Genomic DNA, 16,166 nt, shown 5'->3' with positions numbered 1-16,166 from the left:
GTGTTATTCCCAGACACGTACACAGAAAGTCACATAATGAAGGCATTCAGCAGCAGGTGACAGGTAAACCGGGAAAAGGTGCGGGGCAGGTGGTGACTTGTTGGCCTTGTAATTGCACCTTGAGGAGTGATGTGATGTATGTGTGTGTGTGTGTGTGTGTGTGTGTGTGTGTGTGTGTGTGTGTGTGTGTGTGTGTGCACGTGTGTGCAGAGTGGAGGAGAGGTGCACTCGGTTCACCTGTGATACCTGGCAGGATGGAGATCAAGCTGTCGCATTCCTTCAGCGAGAAACCAGCTGAGCGCACGACCTGGAGAACCACAGGCTGCAGATGTTTCCCAAAACTGCAGCGACAAATCAAACCTGCTTAGACGCTGATGTCTCCTGAAACATGACTGCAAATGACATTTAGATGAGGGGGGGGGGGGATAAAAACCGGAAACTACAGGAGGAGCGTGACACCTCGTGCGTCCCTCTCTCTCTCTCTCTCTCTCTCTCTCTCTCTCTCCCCACCCCCCCCTATCCCTCCTTCCTCTCCCTCTCTCTCTCTCCCCCCTCTATCCCTCCTTCCTCTCTCCCTCTCTCTCTCTCTCCCCCGCCTCCTCCTCCTCCTCCTCCTCACTCCACAGAGTGGCAGCGTTGGCACCGTTTAGAGAAACCCTGCGCTGGGAAATGAGCTGCGGTGGCTGCCTGTGCGCACTTCTCCACTCGGATCCCTCTGCGCCGTCACACAGCCGGTAGGCGTGCGGCCACAGAAACCAGGCTGCACCGCGTCAGCGCAGCACTGCTATTTTCATGACATGACTTCAGTTATTCCTGCTGTAAGTGCGCATAACCCAGATCTCTCTCCTCTCTGTAGGTGAGCCCGAGAGAAAGGCGTGTGTGACTAGTGGATATATGAGAGAGGGGACCTGCGCGTAATCCGGAGAAGACACGGCTCTCTTGGAGGAGGGGTTGAATAATAGCAGGAGAAGAAGGTCCTGTTCCTGTGCACTTATCAGGACCGGGAAAGAGACGGGACCTCTGCGCTGTGAGGAGTCCTCTCTCACCGGTCGGTGCCGCGCAGCAGAAGAGCAGTCACAGACTCGGCGGACGCGCTGAAAGGACAGAGAGGAGGAAGGTGGTGGATATTTTACGCACACACGCCTGACACTGCGAGTCTCCTGCTCCTGCTGTAGGACCCCCCCAACACGGTCGGATTTGCACTTGACTGGGTCCCCACGTTGGAGGATGGGTTCATTCATCATAGCGGCTCTGGCACTGTGCTCGCTGACGGCACCAGCCCACGGAGACAAAGGCACCAGCAAAGCCCGGAGTTGTTCGGATATCAGGCAGTTTTACAGCGGGAAGGGTTTCTATCTTGATGGTGTCCCTCAGTCTGAAATATCAGGTGAGCTCCTCCATAACACCCGCAAATACTTCCAGAACCCACGGGCCTGGTCAGAAGCAATGTATGGATTGTTTAAATGTGCGCAATGATGTGTTAAGTGCACAGTAAAGAAGCTCACAGTTGCTTTAAACTCATTGCCACTGAGGAGCATAATCCCTGTGCAAGTCCCACCAGGAATGTTGGTCTATTTCGGGGCCAAAGTCGCACCTGCACTGGTGGCCTATACCATTTATAATTGTTGGTGTGTTGCTTGGGTGTATTTGGTTCACACCCCCCCCCCCCCCCCCCCCCCCCCATGTGTGCTCAGTGTGGTGTTTAGGATGTTGCATCTTAAAATACATGAACCACAAGCATACAATTTGTTTATTAAAGTTGCTGGGAGCTGATGGGATGTTCAACTTTTTAGCTTCTAAACCTGTAGACACACTCATTTCACGTCACATGTTAAAGAAGGAGGGAGGGAAGCTCTGGAGATGAAACGCTGCTTTGAAAAGACATGACAGACAATGTGGCTGTTGCATCCCTGATCAAAAAAAGAAAAAAAATTCTTGCACCTTTTTTTGGAAACAGATGCAGGCTCAGCACTTTGCTTTCAGTTTGCCTCTCACAGTTTTCTCCCTTATCAGTTTGAATTAAGTTGCTTTAAACCCCTTGAGACGCTCCCAGATCTTTCCCCCCCTCTCCAAGCTCTCTTAACATGCCTTTCATGCGCAGGACATTCTTCCTTATCGCTGGCCGGCCAGTCACTTGACCATGAGCTGTACAAATATATGATGTGGCTCACTGTGTCATTCATGGCCTGATGTCAGACGGTCACAAGCCCCTCGACAGTTCCTAGAAGATTACATGTGTGCCTCTCCTGGAATTTGGTGCAGCGCTTTTCACACACATGAACAAAGAGACACACACACTAAGGGTTTACCGCAATTTCAGGTTCTACAGTTACAGTAGCGTACATGCATGGACAAGACGGGAGACTGTGACCCAGCATGCTTCCATAACTGCTTTTCTGTATGCTCATAATTCAAAGGAGCTATAACTTGATATTGAACTCATCCTTTTTTTTTTATTCACTGAACTGTGAATGCAATGAACTAGTTTCCAAACAGAGAATAGAAAGTAAAGAACACTAATATTTGAAGTCATCTAGAGACTTTTAGAAACAAGAAATGAGAGTGGAATGTGCACAATATTAATCTGAATGCTTCTTATACTGCTGCATTCATCCCAAATCTGATAACGTACTTTTTCCACAAAACCTCCTCCGGACTCTGCATAAGCCACATCCGCTGTATCACACGATTCAGTTTTCACAGAGAGCTGCACTACACCGTGACAGTAGATAAACTCTTCCTTCCCGCGAAGACGGCCATGGTTATTGGGTAGCCCGGGCGGAATGGAACTGAGATGTGCGAGGGTGACTTTACGCGGTATCCGCCCGAAAAGGTCACACACTCAGGATGGTCTTAAAGTAGAAACTGCTCTCTTTCTATTTCTGCAGAAAGCGTCTTGACGGAAATAGTAATGTGCAGTGGGTTCTGCTTCTAACATTTAAGCCGTTTTCAGACATGACCTGCGGGTGAAGTCCAGAGAATGAGGTCGGGAGTTTACCCAGAGTTGGCCTTTCACACGTGCACAACGCAGCGGGAGGTTCTCTGCACAGACGTGTTCACAACAGCAACAAATCCTCCCCATTATTCAGGCGAGAGGTGGAGCAGCCGGGTGCAGCCGGGTTCATTTTTGTGTCTGTCACGTGTTACAAACGTCATTAACTCCCCCCCCCACACACACGCTCGTGGCGACTCCAGAGGGGGATCCCCCTGCTGTGTTCTCACATCGGATTCCCCTGGCTTTCTGCAGACTTTACACTAGGAGGCCGACTCGGAAAAGTCTGCAGATAATACGTAGTCTCTTACTCTGACATGTGGGTTCACACATTCACGTCCTCTGGAGAAAATGCGGAGGATCTGCGGAGTTCAGTGCATGTCTGAGCGCAGCTTTAGATGTTTTGCTGTTGATGGTTCTCTAATATTCTTGAGCTGGATGCACGGAGCATTAAGAGCACACACACACACAGAAGATCCTTCCTTTCGATTACACTGATAGGATGGGAGAGATTTGAGGGAGGGGCGGTAATGGGATGAAACTGTTTGCCCATGTCATCACCACCGTACATCATCAGGTAGTGAAGGCCAAGTCGGAACGGGATACTTCTAATTTCACTGATTGACCATACTGAATAAATCATTTGACAGAATTAACGCCAGCCCTGGCCCCTGAGAAAACTCCTTTTTTCTTCCCAATGTCTGCGATCCATAACGCTTTAAAGAGCATATCTGTCTTGTCGTGACACTACCGATTCCTCTTGTTCCAATCAATGGCGTGGAGCTTACTTAAGGCGTTATGTATTGACACAAGTCTGAAATGTATTCTCCGTAAGAGGGAAAATAATGGAGTGGAAACTGAAGGTGGAGGAGGAGATAGATAAAGGAATGCCAGAAATGAGAGATGAGGAAGAGGTAGACATATAGTGAGACGAAGAGAGGGGGAGACTTGGGTTTTTACATCAACAATATTTCTCCGGTGTCCCTGTCTCTTGGCTGTCGAGCATAAATAACAGTCTGGCATATTAAACACCTTAGTAAAATATGAATGCTTTAATTTATGCCTCCAAATTATGGAGCCACCAAAACGTTGTGGATGAACCCTGACATTTGCAGAGGGATGTTTCCTGCCGTGACACCGGGGCTTGATCAACCTAATGTATTGGACGTCCCGACTCAAGGTCACATGCTAAGTACATCACCCAGGTTCAGTCTGGGAGGACGATGAGAGACGACTCCAACCCGGCTCTGAAAATGATTTCTGCTCTCCAATCCTTTTCTCAGTGCCACCGCACAAGGAACAACTCCTGGGCACACTTCAATTTCAGATGCACCAAATGTGTATAGTCAAACACAGAAGCAAATCTAATAAAATTTGAACAAGGTCTGCAGGCAATATAACCAGGAAAGGGTAAAAGGAAAAGCGTGTTCCTCTAAGCCAGTGGCATTTCATTATTTTTTATTAAATTCAGAGATTATTTGGTTAAAAGATATTGTTTTACTTTCATACCTTCAATTATTTAGATTTGAAACAGGTGCCTTTCTCGACATCTGAAGCAGAAAAAGTCAGAAGTCTCCAACATCCCTGTCCCATATCACAGTGTGTGTCTGATTATGCTCAGTCAGCGGTGAAAGAAGATTCCTAGATATTGCTCTCACATCGATACGCCTCACATAGCAACTTGGATGGTCCCCTATTCTTAAATAATTTGCCTCGGGGGGGGGCAGAAGAAAGAAACTATTGAATTAAGGGAGCTGTTCATTATCAGTGTTCAGCAGCGTTCACTGGGCCGTGAGAACAGTATCAGACGAGCAAAAGCAAAATAATACACAAATAAACTCAAATAAGTGTGATGATTATAATTTAACACTCTTCGGTATAATCAGTTATTTCTGATGGTGTTTTCCCAAAAAATGGATGATTGACTTTTACAAGGCTCATCTGTCTCCTCCCTGCTCTGCCCCCTCCCTGTCCCACCCCATCATTACAGTCCCGATGACTTATCTTTTCGTATTTCAGGGGATGACATTCTTCATCTCTCCTTTTCTCTCTCTCTCTCTCTCTTTCTCTCTCTCTCTCTCTCTCGCTCTCTCTCTCTCTCATCGGCTCTTAAAGAGAGAGGCGCCAGACGCTCTTTGAAAGCAGCTGGCAGCCAACGAGTGCTGGATGCTGAATGTCATATAAGCCCGTACAAAGAGACGAGCTGCATGAGACATCTGCAGGAAGGCTGGTAGCATTTTGGTATGGCACTGGCTTTCCCATGCTGTATTTGTGTTGTTGTTGATTGCCGGTTGCTACAGGCTGACTGCGAGTCGCTCGCTGCTCTGAAGTGTCATCTCTAACCAGTGTTTGGGTAATGATACAGTGGGGTTGCAGCTTACCAGGCCTGCTAGGAACTGTTGTTGACTAAAGACCGGCTTGTGGCTGGAAAAAACGGGCTGATCAGCATGTCAGCCCACAGTGAAAAGTATGGGAATATTTTGAACCCAGGCACTTGGCCGAGCATTTAGCGATAGGTCTTGAAATGTGCAGCTAAACCGCATCATGGGATGTCACGCAGCGAGCGGAGGATCTCCCCCTGTAAGCCTCACCTCTTGGAACTGGGGGTAATGATAAGATAATGGCTGCTACTGTGCTTGCTGCCCCCTACACCACTTTCCAGCCAGAGGTTAAATGGAGATGGGAGTCGGCTGCCAGCAGAAAACAGAGCTGGTTACCCAGGCGGTGGCTGCAGAGTCAACATCAAAACAGTAAGAATGAAAGAGGTCATTTAATACATTGTACTGACTAATGTGAAAGATCACATTTTATTTTATCCTCATTAGTATGTCCAGTAAGACCACAACTTTAGGAATCTGCATGGTCTGCAAACCAAATGTCCCATATACTTGAGTTTTATACTTTGAGTGGACATTAACATGCAGACCATGTAGAGTATCTGTAAATCCAGCACCAGTTAGCTCAGGACCCTCCAGCTCCTCTGCTCCTCTGTGAAGCTGCTTGACATGTGATGCTGCCCTTCTCCTGTCCCTTCAGCTCATGCCAGAATATACAAATATATTCACACTATAGTTAATTATTGGGACACCATCACTCCATTGTCTTATTATCAGCATGGAGACTTTACCTTGTCACAGTCAAGTAACTTAAATGGCACGATGGATTCTTGGAAAATGGTTTATCATAGTGTTAGTAATGGCAAAGTTATGTAAAGCCCCTTGGATTCATACTTTGATGGCTAGATTACACATTTGTTTCATGTCATGTCCATGTCCAGTCTTAGCCAACGTGAGCAAATCATCAGTTTTCAAACATTGTTAAGCTAAACCTTTTTTAATGTGGCACATAAATCAAAAGCATTTAGAGATGGACTCTTCGGGATTAAAACATGAATCACGCTGACTGACTGAGTCACGAGTTTGGCTGTGGTTTGTTCAAAATTAATTGGCAGTTACATCTTAAGTTACATCATCAAATGAGAGATTATAGACAGTGTTGTCCACTAAGTGCATTTGTCACCAGACTCCCTTAACCACTTTGTCTCAACAGTGACAAATGGTGGAAAAACCTGAGCTTCTCTCCGTAGTGTCACTAGTGTTGCCCCTGGAGCACGAGGTCGGACATGTGTCTCAATCACAGCAGCTGGTTTGAATACGCTTTCTCTGTAAGTGATTATTCTTCCAGTAAATATCCCTGAAATCACAGCACAGTTGTTGTCCGTAACTTGTGTGCGTGGACTATGTCAAACCACATTGTTGTGATAAAATCAGGATTTTAACGGTGCGGAGCAGAAGCTGGAAATGGCCTAGGAGTCACTTCCAGTTAGGGCTGTAGTAAAAAAAAAAAAAACTTTATTTCCTTGGTTGACGCAAATCCTACCTACTTTTCCGTACCTCTGTACTCTACTGTACATATTCTCTTTATTTAATTTAATTTGTTTTATTATCTTTTTTATACTTTCACATGTCTTGTCTGCCTCATTATTATTACTGCTGCTGTAAAAAGTAAATTTTCCTGTCGCGGGATCAATAAATCTTATCTTATCTTAACTTAACTTATCTTATCTTATCTCATCTTAACTTATCTTATCTTATCTTATCTTATCTTATCTTATTTTATCTTATCTTATCTTATCTTCAACCAATCGCTTGATTGTGAGTAAAACAAGCTGCACTCTGTGTGGTAGCCTTATTAATTTAAATAAACTATGAATAAACATGACTTGTTTGACACAATTGAACCAAATAATTAGACTAAACATATTGAAGTATGCCAATGCGCACTGAAAACCTCAGGTGTGAAACATAAGGTGACGGCTGCAGCAGCAAAAGGTTAATTAGGCACAAACAAAACAAGGAATCCTCTGTCGTATTAAGGGAGCTGCAGTAATTTAGTCAGCGAGCAAAACAGCAATATTACACCGATGTCAACACATGAATCCAGCTATGTAATGTTGTAGGTGTGAATTCAGAGAGTTAATGGGACAGACCAAACTTAACTGTAAATCTTATGTGTGTTAAGATGTGTGCGCAGCGTTGTCATATCTGGACAGTAGTGTTATCTCCATCCCATTAACACCCCAGCTGATGTGCTGCTCTCTCTCTCCATGCGGCGGGTAACTAATTGATCGCGCTGAATTACATATTGCCGCCTTGTGAATGGAACTCATTAACTGACTTGGAGATAAGAGCGCCGGGGCTTATTTGAAGGTTAATATCAGCAGAAAGCCCCGCACATCTGTTGGTCTTCCTCTTCACACAGATTAAAGCCAAAGCAACAGTTGCCTCCGTATCACAGAGTGCAGCCTCGTAACTCTGCCGCATGTTTAAAAGCGTGTGAATCCCTGCATCTGGGCTCCTGTCTGTTACTGTTTATGTGCAGCCGCGCGGGCGTGTGTGTGTTTTTTTTCAGCGTGCATGTGTGTCTTTGTGTACGTGTGTTTGCCTACCAACTGAATGTGCTGGAGTTGTTAAAGTGCTGAAGTCAGTAAGAAGCCTCTTGAAGCATTAAGCCATAATGGGCTGCAGGGAGCATGAAACAGACCACAGTGTGTTTGATGTTCACCATAGAGAGAGGGGGAGAGACAGAGAGGGCTGATGGACTGCTGACTTGGGCTGCCCTGGTCTGCTTGGTATTGCTCGGCGCTACTCTGCTCTCTGACAGGATATGTACAGGGCAGAAACTACACAAAGAAAAAGAAGAAAAAGAGAAAATGCTTAGAATAAAATAGCTCCGTTCTAAAAGTGTGTCCTCGGCTGCTTGGCCTTATGTAACTGTGTTCATTCTCGGGCCTGTTAACTTGGAGGACAGTCTGCCCAAACACGTTTAGTTGCTGTGAACTCTCCCTAATGCGAGAACACTTTGCACAGATTGCACACTTACCTGTTTTCTTTGTATAAAGCGCACACCAGTAGTCATACTAATCTACAACATGATTGGACTGGCAATTTTCCATTCTATTTCCTGTGAAAAACACAGAATTATAAAGTAATCAAATACTGGGAATTTGACACTGGGAGCATTATTGGTCTTTTCCATTTGCTAGGACCAATTTACCCAACAATTTACCCGAGTGACTAAAAGGCAGGAAATTGAGGTGTGCGAGTGACTATATGAATATGATGCACTTCCTCACAGAGTATCAGCTGTCTCTCCTCTGACCAGCGTGCGCTTGAGCTGCTGCCACCCCTCTCTCGCTTCTCCCCCTCTCCTGCTCCTCTTGTCTTTCCCTCCCTGTCACCTGCCTAATGGCAGAGTAGGAGTTCACACGTACAGCCCTCCCTTGGCAAGCGCACACAGACACACAGATGACAGCAAGGGCCAATCTTTCTTTGTCACAACAGGGGGGGTTGCAATGTCATTGCAACAGGCGCATGTGTGTGTGTTTTTATGCGTGTGTGTGTGTGTGTGTTCCTTCCCTCTGCGGGCTGCAGTGTGTTGGTGTTTGACTCCTCTTTTGTCTTCAGAGGAATTGGATGTGTCAAAAGGAGAGTTATTCCCTCGTCAAAGCCTCTTCCCTGTCTCCGGTTGTGTGGGGATGTTGTGTGTATACGTGTGTGTGTGCATGTGCCCATGGGCAAATGAGAGAGTATCCTTCTGTGTGTGTGTGTGTGTGTGTGTGTGGCACATATGTGTGTTCTCTGCATGACTTTTAAAGCCATTGTGAGGACGTCATTAAACTGCTTCCTCTCCATTTGTTGTCACCGTGCGTGAAGTGTATGTTAGATTGCTGACATATTTGTTTTGCCCCTTTGTCGGTTATGTGTGTCTGTGTGTATGTGTGTCATGCCAAGTTGTTATGGTTCATATCCCCTCCAGCGGTGGCTTCTGTAGACAAGGTGAGTATTTGAAGTGACAAGGAACTGGCTTCAGCTCTCAGCGTGGCATCACTTCTGCTCCGGCTACCTCTCCTCTCGCCCTCCCACTGCTTGGCAGATGGTGCAGACCCAAACCGGGGCACCCACTACCAAAATAAGTGAGGGCATGCAGGATGAATTTTACAGGGTGACGCCCTACACCAACGCACACACACACACACATACACACACACTGTCTGCAGCTGTGGACCAAAGTATTTGTTGGGAGACTTTCGCTCGTTGGCAAAGACACGTCCTGGAGGAGAAATCCTGTGGCTATGGCACTATGGCAACAAATTCAGCAGGATCACAGGAGTGGACAAACACAAAAATGTAGGAAAAAGGACAGAAGGACTGGTGGAAAAGTTATGTAACTGGTGTGTCTGAACACTGTGTAACACCGCAACGCCAACGACAGCGGCAACCTTCTCTTCAATCAGCTGTTTCCTTGTTGGTGCCCGTCACCGATGCAGCGCCGTCATTGCAACAAGTGTGTCTCAGAGCAGATTGTTGGATGGGTGATACGAGTGAGCAGCCATAAAAATATCTTGGCCTGTTGTTGTGTCTTGACTGGTAGACATGATATCTTGTTTCACTGTCAATATTTTACCCATGATTCAATCACTGTTTTCATTGCATACGACCGAAAGGCAAAGGGAACATTCCTTTCCTTCTCGTCCAGCCATTTTTCCGTTCTGTCACTGAAGCAAGAAGCAAAAGACATTAACTCTAGAGAGTCGGTCTGGACATTTGGTCACATATGACGAATGCAGCGGTGGATTGTCTATTTCAAACGTGTTTACAAGAACAGGGACAACATCTGGAACAATCAGGTGGGGGGGGCGTCTGGGTAGAGGCAGGATGTGACTCGGACATTTGGGTTCTCACATACAGACCTGAGTTAAGTACATGTCTCAAAGGAGCACAGCAGTTGTTAGAGTGTGTGTGTGTGTGTGGGTGGGTGGGGGGTGGGGGGTCACTTGATTCACCACCTGTGGGACACACACCTCTACAAATTCAGGCAGACCAGTCATGGGTTTGATTAGCTTCTCTCCCATATTGTGCACATTTTTCGCCCTGGAAGTTACAGTTGATCGATGCCTCCTTGGCTCCGTGTAAATCACTGCCTGCTGTTTCAAATGCTTTTCTGATGTCAGTGGATCTTTTCGATAGCACCAACTGACCTTCGCTATTAGTCTCCCAGTGTTGTGCTCATGCTGTCATTAGCCATAAATGACAAATTCTGGCCGAGTCCTGCCCTGTCCTTCCAAAAAACCAAAGTTCAGGCAACTGATGATAAAACTTTTCTTTCTTTTTCATCAGCACTTCTCAGACATGTTGCTTCATTCACAAGATAAAATCACCACCTGATGAAACTGAATAAAGGCTCATTTATGCCGTCTGGACGTGCAAAAAGAGCTTTGTCCGTTTAGAACGATGAAATCATCACTGCCCACATAATTCCATATGTCTTTTACGTTAGCATGGTTGTTAATTAATACTTCCAGTTGAGGGCAGCACTGAGTCAGAGTCAAAGTAAAAGCATAAAGATGTAGTTTCTTACCAACTCTTATAGGCTCATCTCAGAAAGTTCGACTACTTTTGAAATTTCTTCCTCGTGTCTTATGGTTGTCTCCCTTGAACTATTGGCCACACTGCCCCCCCACAATCTATGGAGGTACTGCCCCGTTTTGTCTGTTATACTCACACATTCGAATGAACGGAGGGCTCTGTCTGTCCATTCTGTATTTATATCTAACGTTGAGGATAAATGAGCCCAAAGAACACAGAGGCTGAGAGATCACAGAGGTGTGGCCATCAAGAATTACCTTTTTAAACTGTTTAATGCACAGACTGATTAGCCAGTAGCAGTTTTATACGAGTTTCACTGAACATTTTTTGACAACCTGCAGAGCAGAGAAAGCCTTGCACATCCTCTGTGATCCTCTTCCCTTGACGCTGCTGGGCTCCTCTGACTCCAGGGCATTAAGACTCGGAAATGCTCTGTCATGTCCTCCGCTGTGTGGAATTGTTTGCGTGGAACGAACACACTGTCTTTTGTGAGGCCCAGTCACTTTCTTTGAGCTCTCCCTCCAGTTCTTGATACTCAATCTAATTGCAAAAATAGATTGAGATTCTCCCTGATGGAGAAAGCCCAGAGGCTCCTATCTCTCAAACATATATAAAAAGAGGAAATAGGAATTGAATAGATGAGAGATGGGGTTTGTATAATAAAAGATAGGACTGGATGATAAAAATCAGTGAGGTGTCGTCTCGCCGTTGAATGCCTGTGTCCAGCACCTCTGCGCTCTAGCACCTGCCACACACAATACAGATTTAATAAAGATAGGACACACAGATGCAACCGTACACACATCCCTCAACTACACACCTCCCTTTGATAAGCAGTCATGTTTGCTCCGCTCTGTTCAACAGTGGCCCTTTTCTTCCACACGGTCTGTAGGTTGTTATTAAAATACCACAGCTCAAATCCTCGCAGAATAAAACAAGTGCAGAGGTAGCTGGACTGTGAGTTATCTGACTGTTAGCATATGTGTTTCTGCATGTGTGTGAAGCAGATATCCCAGGTGCTTCCAGACTTGTGAATATCATCTTTGTCTCCAGTTTCCTCTCCTCTCCCCTGAGGTGTAAATATTATTCTCTATAATCTCTTCCCAACTAGAAGCATGTTCCCATACTTTGCATGCAGAGGAGTCGCCACTTTCTCCCCCAGCTATGTCAAATCTCACTGGCTCTGACACTTCTGTCTTTGGCTTTTTAAATTGGTCATTTGGGCGGATTTGGTTTTTTAGCTGCTTTAGGCAAGTGGCTGCACACTACAGCAATATTTTTGCTTTATTGTTACTCGGTGAAGATTTTCTTTCATCGAGATAAACAGTTTCAAACTGGTTTCCATTATAGTGATTATTTTTCTTCTCTCTTTTCCCCTCTCGCTAAGTCGTTCCTGCCTTTGAGGCTTCCCCTCTCTCTCCCTGTATCTGCTCCTGCAGAAGAAGTTGTGAATTCATTTATTTTTCATGTGAAATTTACTGCATGCTCACAGATGCTCTCCAGAAAAACATTGCTAGTTTGTCTTTGGTACTTGTCTGCGATTTTTACGACTCCATATTTTTGTGATCTAGTTTTACCATGCATTTTATAGTCTGAACATTGAAGCCATATGTTTCCAGAGGGTAATTCCCAATTCCAGGGAAATCATCATTGTCAGTGGAGCTTTTCATGCACCATAGGAGACCAACATCCTCTGGGCTCTGGGAATAAGACGCGTTAATTCTTAAAATGCTCCCCTGTAAAAGTAATACTTAATGTGATTTATGAATTCTGCAAAAAATGTTGTTGTTGTTGTTCTTTTTATTTTAATTTTAAAATGTTTTCTCACACTCACTTTAATCGTCTCCCATCTTCCTCCTCTCTGAGTTTGAAGGTAATTACAGTGAAATCTGCATGTTGTTTTATTGGCTTCCTGGAGCCCTGCGAGCACAGTTTTCCACACTTTAGCGCTTTGTGATACTGCTGCGTGTCTTCCTTTCCATCTGGTACAATTTCGGGGGGGTCTACGCTTAAACAGAGACGCCTGGTCCCCCGAAACATTAGTTATCCTTGCAACCAGAACACCCAAATGAGTTGTTCTCGCTGTGCACTGCAGCCCCTTTATGTCCAACTCTCCCAGTTTGTGGTGAAGCAGCTTCCACCCGTCCTCCCTGAGTCCAGCCCAGCTCTCGTCTCCTGCTGGATTTTGTGCTTCCGAAGCACATTTTTTCCGTAATTAGATAGTGAGATATGGTTTTTTTAGTGACATCATCTCTCAAGAGTTATTTGTGGCTAAGGAAAGCCCCTGTAGTCCACGGTGGTTTGCTTATTTGGCTTGACCATGCAAGGCTATTTACAACATGGAGTTAGAGGGACTCTGAAAATGGAGGAGTGGGAATGGCCAGAGGATTACGAAGGATTTATGAGAAGTGGGGGTGAAATATGTAAAGCTCATAATTAGAAGGAATACAGGGTGTAATTACTATCAATTGTCATCCTGTTTGCTAGTACATGATTATCTTTTTATTAACTAAATCCTTTTCCACATTTCCTACTTTCTCTACCCTTTCCCCAATTCCCCCTGTTGTCCCCCATTTAAAAGACTCTGTCTCTACTTGAAGTCCCCTTTGTGTCCGTTTTGAAGGGAAAGTGTTTGGGAATTATCTCAAGACATTGCCTCTGTACAACTGCTTTCAGATGTGCCCTGAATTCTGAATATTTTCCTGAAACTTTCTGGAGGGGCTATAAGTGAGAACGCATTTATCTGTTGCCCCAGACATTTTGCAGAACTTTTCCAACCAGCCCCCTCATTAATTGACCAGAAAATGTCTGAGTGCGCTCATGTGGAAATACAACAGGGAAATGTCTGGATTTGGAGAATCAAGAGCGTTTGGTTATAGCGGCCGACGTCGGTGTTGATGTTATGTAACCAAAACATGTGATTTTTGAAGTGAGTACTTGAGCATCTGACCGTGACAATCTCCTGCTGCGGTATTCATATGTAGAAAAAGCCCAGAAAATATCCAGATCCAATTTTAAGGAGCTCATGTCTGAAATCGGCTTACATCATGTTCTCTGAATACATCTGGAATTTGAGCTAAATAACAGCAAGTCACTCTGTGCACCTGAAAAGATGGAAGGATATTGGAAGGAAAGTGGAATAATCATGTGGAAATGTGACTCATTCTCAGTATTTACAATGCTGTTTGTAACTTTTTTTATTTCTGAAATGTTTGAGACTGTGTTTGGTTTTACATTTACACTTATTACCTGACCTTTTGTCCACGTGTTAGCAAAGGACTATTAAAAGCTCAAGCTTAAAACTCACAAAGAAATTATCAACGTGAGTCATTCTTCAATCATGCGAGAGCTCAGGGGATTTTTGCTAGTGAGCAAATATACCTTTGTACACTTGTCCCCTTATTCAGTTGCTCCCAGGAGGGGATGGCAGGCAACAAGCTAATGAACTTGAAATGACAATGACATATTTAGCTTGCAGTTCTTCCACTCAGCCGTAACAGAGGGCATTTCAGTTGGGCCCACTCGTCACTGTTTCGTTTGTCTCATTATTTGCTATCCCTCCATTGCACCCGCACTATTTTCATCTCTTCTTCTTCCCCTGCAGAGTCTTCTCTCATAAATATTTTACATCTTCCAAATGAACTCTGTCAACCCAAGCTTAGCGCATGGCTGGCTGCCTTGTGTGTTTCTAATGTGTGTAATGTGTTTATGTATAGTGTGTGTGTGTGTGTTTGAGTGTGTATTTAACTATACACTCTGTAAAAATGTGTTTCATCCGTGCGAGTGTCTTGCTGCGTTGCTCTAATACACGACTGCTTCTGCTCACATATTTTGATAAACATGCACATAGGACGTGTTTAACATAATGTTTTCATTTGTTTGCTGGACTGTTACTCCACAAGACAAGGTGAATACAAACTTGGTATTTACAGCAACAACCGGCTGGCTTGTGCAGGATCACAGGTAGTAAATATTGTGCATATTAGGTTCATATACTGGGATCGGTCAATCATATATTATTATTACTGTTTTTCCTTTAAAAAGCTGGATAAGTGCTTCATTCAAGGGCAGCTTGAAAGTAGCTGGGGAAAAAGACAAAATATTTTAACCATGCAATGTTCCCCACTTCACTCTGTTTGCGACCTAAACTCTGCAGCCCACTGGGCAAATATCGCCCACGGAAACTCGCAGCTTGTTCAACACAAAACAGTGTAGATATGTTGCATGGTCATTATATCGTTTTTACCCCCGATACATTATAAAATAGCCTGGCACTCAGAACAGCATACACCTCCGCTAAGGCCCCGAAGTCCCTTTGAATTCAATCAAGCTGCATCAAATTTCGGACACAAATCTTTCAGTCCCCTGAATATTACTGATCCACAAAATGATTCCCTGGGAAAACGGGGAAAACGCCCTATTTTGCAATGTAAAACAAATTGACAAAAAAATCCTGGATCTGCCCAGATTCGCCCCAAAATTGAATGACTTCTCCCCTGACCCTGACCACGTCCTTCCACCGAGTTTCGTGACCATTCATTCATTCATTCATGTGATCTTGCTATACACAAAAATATAAAACAACCAACAAATAGACGGGCAGGGGTGAAAACATAACCTTCCTGGCAGATCTTAGCAACTCCTGCACCTGGTGACTCAATAAGTGCAACATTTTGCAGCAATATTGAGCTGCAATCGTTACCTCAACAGTGTCCTATTAGGAGGAGTTTCTGGAGGGATGCTTGGCGATCACATGTGCAACTCTCTGTGTTTATGTCGTACACATTTTGTATCCTTCGACGTTGGCACCACACTAGAGGATAATTGGGCAATTGTTGGTCCTATTCGCTTCTTTCCACAATCGCTGGGCGTGTTCCAGGGGCTGGTCTGAAGCGATTATCTGCCAAAGTGATCCTGTAGTGTAGATCTATAGTGTCACAGGTATACTCTTGTTGTTATTGACTACACTGAGGTCTCTTCTGTTTTACTTGAAATCCTCTAGCTTGAAAGGAACAGCGATGGAAGTCTGATCAGAAATCAGGCCGGGAGGCATCACCAATAGGATGTTGCTTTAGTAACCGTAACTGTTTTAAAAGCCCAGATCCCATTAACATTAAATTGAATGATGTCTCCATGGCTGTGGAAGGGGTCAGAGGATGTATTGAGATGAATCGTTTCTAATGATCACAGGCTGCACAAAAATGAATAATATTTCCAACTCGCCTCCAAATTGAGCTTCAAAATGT

The 16,166-nt window shown here is 44.7% G+C and overlaps 1 protein-coding gene across 2 annotated transcripts in view; it reads left to right on the top strand.

Moving 5' to 3' along the window:
* Window positions 1–579: 579 nt before the first annotated feature.
* gpc1b (glypican 1b) overlaps window positions 580–16,166 on the top strand; it is a 70,109-nt gene continuing 54,522 nt past the window's right edge. The window contains exons 1-2 of one of the 2 annotated variants that reach the window (XM_034613064.1): window positions 580–734; window positions 857–1,387. In XM_034613064.1, coding sequence (XP_034468955.1) covers window positions 1,228–1,387 — 160 coding nt within the window. In that variant the 5' untranslated portion in view covers window positions 580–734; window positions 857–1,227. Of the gene's footprint in view, window positions 735–856; window positions 1,388–16,166 lie in introns of those variants that run through there. The other variant, XM_034613065.1, reaches the window with a different exon arrangement.

This window comes from Hippoglossus hippoglossus, chromosome 17 (genome assembly GCF_009819705.1).
Source record: "Hippoglossus hippoglossus isolate fHipHip1 chromosome 17, fHipHip1.pri, whole genome shotgun sequence".
In the NCBI taxonomy this organism is placed as follows: domain Eukaryota; kingdom Metazoa; phylum Chordata; class Actinopteri; order Pleuronectiformes; family Pleuronectidae; genus Hippoglossus; species Hippoglossus hippoglossus.
This window is presented reverse-complemented; position numbering and strand designations above follow the sequence as displayed.